The following is a 7,981-nucleotide window of genomic DNA, read 5'->3' on the forward strand; positions in this document are numbered from 1 at the left end:
TGTTGCTGTAATGATCCATTGTTTGTTGTTGTAGATACAGCCAATGTTGCTGTAATGATCCATTGTTTGTGTTGTAGATACAGCCAATGTTGCTGTAATGATCGATTGTTTGTTGCTATAGATATAGCCAATGTTGCTGTAATGGTCTCTTGTTTGTTGCTATAGATACAGCCAATGTCGCTGTCATTGTCTACGCCACGACCACAGCCCCGATCACCACTACGACGGAGAGATACATTACCTTCTTCGAGTACCCTCCTAATATCGCCTGGTTCACACTCGCGTGTTTGACGTTGCTGCTGGTGTTGGCTGTGTTCTCCTACCTCATATATATGCACGGTTTCTTAAGGAGTCTTACATGGGAGGATTTCAGATCTGTATGTAGGAAAACGAAAAAGAGGTAACTCCAATACAATAGTATTACAATTCAGTTGACTTCAGGGCCAAAGAAGTAATATCAACAGGATTTTCCAGATGACACGGGATCCCATCAAACAGAAGTCTGTAGGAAACGAATTACTTCAAATGGTAAATATGGGACAGAAAAGTAATTCCAGCGACTTCGGCAAGTTGATAATACAGTTGACTTATATATACTGGTACAGTAAGCTGTGTGTGTGGCAGTGAGAAACATGTACCACCTCCAACTATCACAAGGAGACACAATACAATCACAACACACACCAGCAAACAATGGAATCACACTAGTTAATGATAGGAGGTTAAACATGATCAACCAATCACAGAGCAACACCATTCTACAGCGATTCACATATAGTAGATGATATCTGAGGGACACACTGACTGACCGGACCATCCTCGACATGTCTAACCGGACCATCCTGGACATGTATGACTGGACCATCCTTGACATGTCTGACCAGACCATCCTAGACATGTCTGACTGGACCATATTGGACATGTCTGAACGGACCATCCTTGACATGTCTGACTGGACAATCCTCGACATGTCTGACCGGACCATCCTGGACATGTCTGACCGGACCATCCTCGACATGTCTGACCGGACCATCCTAGACGTGTCTGACCGGACCATCCTCGACATGTCTGACCGGACCATCCTAGACGTGTCTGACCGGACCATCCTGGACATGTCTGACCGGACCATCCTCGACATGTCTGACCGGACCATCCTAGACATGTCTGATTGGACCATCCTAGACATGTCTGACCGGACCATCCTAGACATGTCTGACTGGACCATCCTGGACATGTCTGACCGGACCATCCTGGACATTTCTTACCGGACCATCCTAGACATGTCTGACTGGATCATCCTAGACATGTCTGACCGGACCATCCTAGACATGTCTGACCGGACCATCCTGGACATGTCTGACCGGACCATCCTGGACATGTCTGACCGGACCATCCTGGACATGTCTGACCGGACCATCCTAGACATGTCTGACCGGACCATCCTAGACATGTCTGACCGGACCATCCTGGACATGTCTGACCGGACCATCCTAGACATGTCTGACTGGACCATCCTAGACATGTCTGACCGGACCATCCTAGACATGTCTGACTGGACCATCCTGGACATGTCTGACCGGACCATCCTGGACATGTCTGACCGGACCATCCTAGACATGTCTGACCGGACCATCCTAGACATGTCTGACCGGACCATCCTAGACATGTCTGACCGGACCATCCTGGACATGTCTGACCGGACCATCCTAGACATGTATGACCGGACCATCCTGGACATGTCTGACTGGACCATCCTAGACATGTCTGACCGGACCATCCTAGACATGTCTGACCGGACCATCCTAGACATGTCTGACCGGACCATCCTAGACATGTCTGACCGGACCATCCTAGACATGTCTGACCGGACCATCCTGGACATGTCTGACCGGACCATCCTTGACATGTCTGACCGGACCATCCTTGACATGTCTGACCGGACCATCCTTGACATGTCTGACCGGACCATCCTTGACATGTCTGACTGGACCATCCTTGATATGTCTGACCGAACCAGTCTAGACATCTCTTACCGGACCATTCTTGACATGACTGCATAACAATATAAGCTTGTATAATGTTCTGAATAAGAATGGGTCAAAGACGTAATATAAGCGGTGGTTTTCCAGATAACGTTAGATTCATATAGATGTATATCTGTAGGATATGAATAACTTGAAGTTGTAAATATAGGGCAAAGAAGTAATTTTAACGGTGTTAACAAAAATTGTCGTTCTCAATACATGTGGGTAGTTGTAAATAAACGAATTCTAGAACACAAATCATTTTAAATACAACTTCTACGCTATATCTACCCTATCAATGTAATGTGCTTAAAATCTCGATTTTTTTCTTTGCAGAATCATTAAAAGGAGACCCAAAAAGAAGGTCCACATTAGTAAGTATTTTGGTAAATGTGGTTATCACAACTAAAACAATACTTCATATGTTGAATAAGTTAGAAAGCAGGTTTGGTGCGCTCATGACAAAATTAAATTATTTTGCATTAGATCATAAACTTGTTAACGATTTTGTTAGATGACTGTGAGTTTTGCCGTTTTCTGATTGGTTAAGACCACTCGGACAGGTCTTGACAAAATGCAATGTCAAACTGAGACCGACGAACACCTGTTACCGATTGACATTGCACATCCGTTTATGTGGCTATACGTAGACAAAAGGAATGTCCTGTCTCTTCCACATTTTTGACCAATTAAAATAGAGCATTGCCGATCATCCGACAATAGCCAAATACCACAAGGCAGACAACAATGAGGTAGGATTAGTAAAGATGTGTTTACGCATGTTCAATATAGCTATATGTTCGAAAGTTATATTAATAAGAAGTACAACATAAGTACTAAAAGTACCTACTGAGCATACGTGGATGAAGATTTTCTTGATTTTTAGTTTAATTAGTCATTGCGCTGCCCTTGGTTCAAAATTGTTTCAAGTAGCAAAACTTGTACCGTATCATATAACAAAACAATTATTGACTTTTTGTAGGTTAATACAAGGAATTGTTAAACCTTTGAAATTGGATATTTCACTCGGCCTTCGGCCTCGGGCAATATCACCTTTCTTAGGTTTAACAATTTCTTGAACAATTAACCTACAAAAAGTCAATATAAGTATAGTGTTTAAATGTGTTAAAACAATGTATCTGTTGGTCTTAACTGTGTGATGGTGTTTTTTCAGGTCAGCGAAATTTACAGGGAGGTGTCACGTTTGCTTCACCCGACCTAGCCTATAACATCAACACCCAATTGTGAACAGTATAGTAAACGTTTTCTGACAAGATATCGATTGTGACGTCATTTGTTTAAGTGAATAACGTCATTCAATTTTGAGTGTGTAGTATGTGGTGTCACAGTGGAAATAATCTTGCCATCCACTAATATGTTCGGAATCCAACCGCTTTGGTGGACGGGGACAAGCACAGAATCAATGGCGTGACGAAGTGGAGCAGACATATTTCACAAGCCCTGCACCTCTGGTTTGTGAGTTCGAATTATGTGGGACAGTTGTTCGGTGTTTTATTCGCCGGGTACTTTTAACAGCTTTTCCCTACCAATAAATCTGGTACGTCCTTCAGTGGCATTGACTGTTGATACGCCCTACTTGAAAGTAATACATTTCTCTAAAAACATACATCCGGAACAACAAGGTTGATTAATGCAAATTCAATCAATAAGTTTAGTAAATCTTCTGTGTAAAATTTGTCATTATTAAAGTTTCACTTTTGACGAAAACGCGATTTTCTCACACGATGTAATGACGTCATAATCAATAACTTTTCGGAAGGAAAGTAGCCTTTACGCGGTGTAAAGTTCACGAGGAAAGAAAATGAACCATTCAAAATGTGGGTTTGTTTTTACAATTATCGATAATTTGTTATAGCATCAATAATGAAGTTTCTCATTGGGTTAGACATGCGTGTGTTTTTTTTGGGGTTAGACGTTATTTAAAGGTTTCTTCGATTCTTATTAGATTTACTTTAATTTACCACCTTAAAGATGCTCCACCGCTGACAAATGGTATTTTTTTCACTATCAAAAACAGGAGCAGACGATTAAGTATTTTTTTTCAGATACAAAAGTTACTTACTTTACACCATTACCACAATTGAAAAGTTTGAGCTTCTGATTTTACTTTAAGTTAAAAATATGAAAACTAATTAAATTTCAATATTGAAGGAAGTACTGATTGCGCATGCACCAAAGGCGAAATAGATTATTTTATATTATATTTTGTGTTAATTAGACATGTATACACGATTAAACACCAATTATTGTTCAACTGATGAATATCATTTATACTTTGTCGGCGGTGGAGCATCTTTAAGTATTTAGTATCGGATTGGTTTTTAAATGGTTCTATATAAGGATCGGGTTTATGTGGCTTGTTCATGGTGTTGAATACATTTAGCTGACAGAGCAAACTTTTGTCGGTAGAAGCGTTTTGCTCACGCCGGAGACTAGGTTTCGAGACACCAGACAGGAATGTATATTTTTCTACTACACTTCATAATGTTTGATAAATATTTAAAATTTAATTTCAATTTTCCTCTAAAGCGAAAAAAAAGCTACTAACAATGCTTACAAAATTTCGACGATTTGTTTTGTGGTAATACATATTTCTTATTCACTTTAAATGTTGTTTAATTTGTTTGATTTATTTGTATTTGTTTTATAAAATAGTTCTAACTTTTTATAATTGTGGAGTTTTCTTTACGGAACCACGCACTAATTTTACCCGTCATTGGGTCGTACATTAGAGATAGACGTTTACAACAAGAATAGGCAGGTCGACTGAATTATAATATTTTTTTTTCATATTATATAAGAGACAAAAATCTTGTGCGAGTTATTCCCCTTGTCACCGTGCACGTGATTTGTACGCTATTCATTTACTGCAGATAGCAGGGTGTAATATTGTCAGGGGACACTGTCTTTTATTTTCCCTGTCAGCAACAAATTTGACAACATACTTTTCGTGAGTATCCATTAACTTTAAACACGTCGTTTTCGTTTTCAGAAAATGCGCCGTTTTTGAACAGTAATGTTTGGGCGTCAATTTTAAGGAATTTTGCTTTATTCAGAGATGCAAATCCTCGAAATATTTATTATTTTACAAAAACTGTGCAGATCATCATGTTTCATTTGACAATTTTTTATATGTAAAGCAGTTTGTTAAGAACTAATCCGTCTGATAATTGCACATGGAGATCAAACGATCCTTTAATGGTAAGCAAGCAGTACTGCCAAAATTCACCATATGTACATCTATAATTTCATTTCCACTATAAGCCCTTTCCTAGCCAGAAACTATAATCAAAATAAAGTATATACATGTATTAAGTTGATTAAACAACATCTTAATTAAACAGATTTGGTATGTAACAAAAGAATATTATTATTACTATTAATATGCCAAGTATTATACTTTTATGGATATATGTTTGGGAATAACTTTCATATATTTATATATTTTAATATATAATATAATTGTACAAGGGAGATAATTAATTAATAGACTGAATAATATTATAGTAGTAAGCCACTAAAACTTTTTTGAAGTTTTCTCGGTTTTAATGGGTACATAATCCAGTGATTCTGCCTGTGTCTGGGACTACAAAAGTCCAAAGGCTACATCTATAATGAAGCGAAATGAGTACCTACGGTCACACTATGAAGCCAAATTGTGGTCTACAATTTTATTTCACATTTTTACAGTGTTATTAGTAGCGATTGTAAATTGTATATTTTATTTTTCTCTGCTGTATATTTCATAAGGTATTTCTCTCATACTTGCGCGTGTAATACTGGCTGGTCTCGGGCAATACACACATGCCGCCTGAGGCTGTATTGCATGGCTACCCATGCAATAAAGCTTCTATTTTCTATTCTATTTCCTCGGTATAATTTTAACATTGTTTTCACAAACTTGACTGGTTTTACTATAAAGGTGCAAACAACGGAATTTTAATTGAAAATATCACGTTGTTTTTCATGTATGTAAAATTGACTTTCAGCCGTGGATTTCTTCGAATTTATTTCAAAATGGCGGGATATTATAGCTGTAAAATTGCAATACAACATCGAGGTATCCTCGGGATCACAAAATGTTGCAAAACCCTCGGCAAGCCTCGGGTTTTACAACATTTTGTGACTCTCGGGTAGAATATCCCTATCCTTAATATCCACATATGAAAAAGTCTTATATTCTCTCATACTTGCGCGTGTAATACTGGCTGGTCTCGGGCAATACACTCACGCCTGAAGCTGTATTGCATGGCTAACCATTGGCAGGGTTTACCTTATAAGATAAAAACAACAGTATTTGCGTTGAAAAATATCACGCAATTTTCATGTATTGAGAATTTTTTTCTCGAAATTATTTCAAAATGGCGGATAGTCATAGTAGTCACATTGCAATAAAACGTCGAGGTTTGTGAGAAAAATATTCTTTTTATATGTGGATATGAAGGATAGGGATATTCTACCCTCGGGATCACAAAATGTAGTAAAAAAATCCTCAGCTTTGAAAGAGTCTTGTAGTATGTAATAAATAATATCAAGGTGGGTGTTAAGTTCACCTGACCTCTGAAATCATGACGTTGTAATAAGGTCTTAAATATTCAAACTTAATAAATCGACTGTTAACAGCGTTCTTTGAATTCATAAGCGACGTGTTAGGTTTCTATTAATACTTTCGTTATTCCAAACATCAAAACGGCGGACAAAAATATCCGTCAATAGCTTAGGATATGTATTGCATGGTTTTTCAAAATAAAAAAAAAATCATGTCAAACTTCAATATCCAATATCAATCTAGGGATCCGAATATGGATGCATAGTGATGTATGAAGATTGCTGGTTTAAATCATTGAGGAAGGAAGACGGACAAATTGGAGAAAACACCCTGTAGAACAGCCTTTTGTTTGGTTTGTGAAAGAAAGTGAAATGGGGATGGTCAGTTGAAAAACAATTCTTCCATGGTGTGCAAAGAACAGGCAGGGAAGACGAAGATTTGTACATGAAGCTAGTCTTCCTTGGTGGTATTGGCGCCTGAAATAGCGAAATCGTCTTGAAGTTCACACTCCTCATCGCGTAAGAATTGATAGTGCCATGGGAAGAAAATTGCGAAGAAACCAATGCAGTTCAATATGTACCATGACGAGCTGATGCCAAAGTGCAGGAGCGAGTTTTACTTAAGGTCGTAAACGTAGATGTAGACGTAACTTACGACATTTTTGCGTTTTACTAAAAGATTACGTTTACGACTACGACCTTTAGTAAAACTCGCTCCAGGACTGTACTGTCAGACGACCAGTTCTCGCCGAGTACCAATTCTCGCCATCGCATCTGGTCGCTGTACGATTTCCACGCAAAGGATTTTGCCAACAAAGCCTTCTTCTGATAGAAGACACTACAATGTTGATTTCCACATAAAATTGTCTAAAAAATCGTCTGTGATCATACATGTTCATATGCGATGGCGAGAATTGGTACCCGTCGAGAACTGGTCGCTTGCCAGTATGGCTCTTCATTGTCGAAGTGGTCTGCAGAGGTTTACCTGTATGCGCAAATAACTCGAATGCTTAGTTTGTTTAGTTTTACGTTCCATTAACAGCCGGGGTCATGTAAGGACGTGTCGAGCTTGATGGTGGAGGAAAGCCGGAGTACCCGGAGAAAAACCACCGGCCAGCGGTCAGTACCTGGCAACTGCCCCGCATGGGATTCGAACCCGCATCCCAGAGGCGGAGGGCTTGTGGTAATATGCCGGTACATCTTAACCACTCGGCCACCGCGGCCCTGACTTGAATGCAGCAGGTGGTGACAGGAATAACAGTACGTACAGCCGTCACACGTGTGACAAAATAGACAGAATTTAGAGACAGTAAGACGAGCCATTGTTAAAACCTACTTAGACGAGCGATGGTTGGGTACCGTTACCATGGCGAAAGGTCAAACCATCC

General features: G+C 39.2%; 1 protein-coding gene across 1 annotated transcript in view; it reads left to right on the forward strand.

The window, feature by feature from the left end:
- Positions 1-4,657, forward strand: part of LOC138309037 (uncharacterized) — a 44,033-nt gene extending 39,376 nt beyond the window's left edge. Inside the window, exons 16-18 of the mRNA XM_069250139.1 lie at positions 166-400; positions 2,361-2,398; positions 3,199-4,657. Of these exons, the coding sequence (XP_069106240.1) occupies positions 166-400; positions 2,361-2,398; positions 3,199-3,272 (347 nt within the window). The 3' untranslated portion in view covers positions 3,273-4,657. The remainder of the gene's footprint in view (positions 1-165; positions 401-2,360; positions 2,399-3,198) is intronic.
- The last annotated feature ends 3,324 nt before the right edge of the window (positions 4,658-7,981 follow it).

This window comes from Argopecten irradians, chromosome 15, assembly GCF_041381155.1.
Source record: "Argopecten irradians isolate NY chromosome 15, Ai_NY, whole genome shotgun sequence".
NCBI lineage: Eukaryota > Metazoa > Mollusca > Bivalvia > Pectinida > Pectinidae > Argopecten > Argopecten irradians.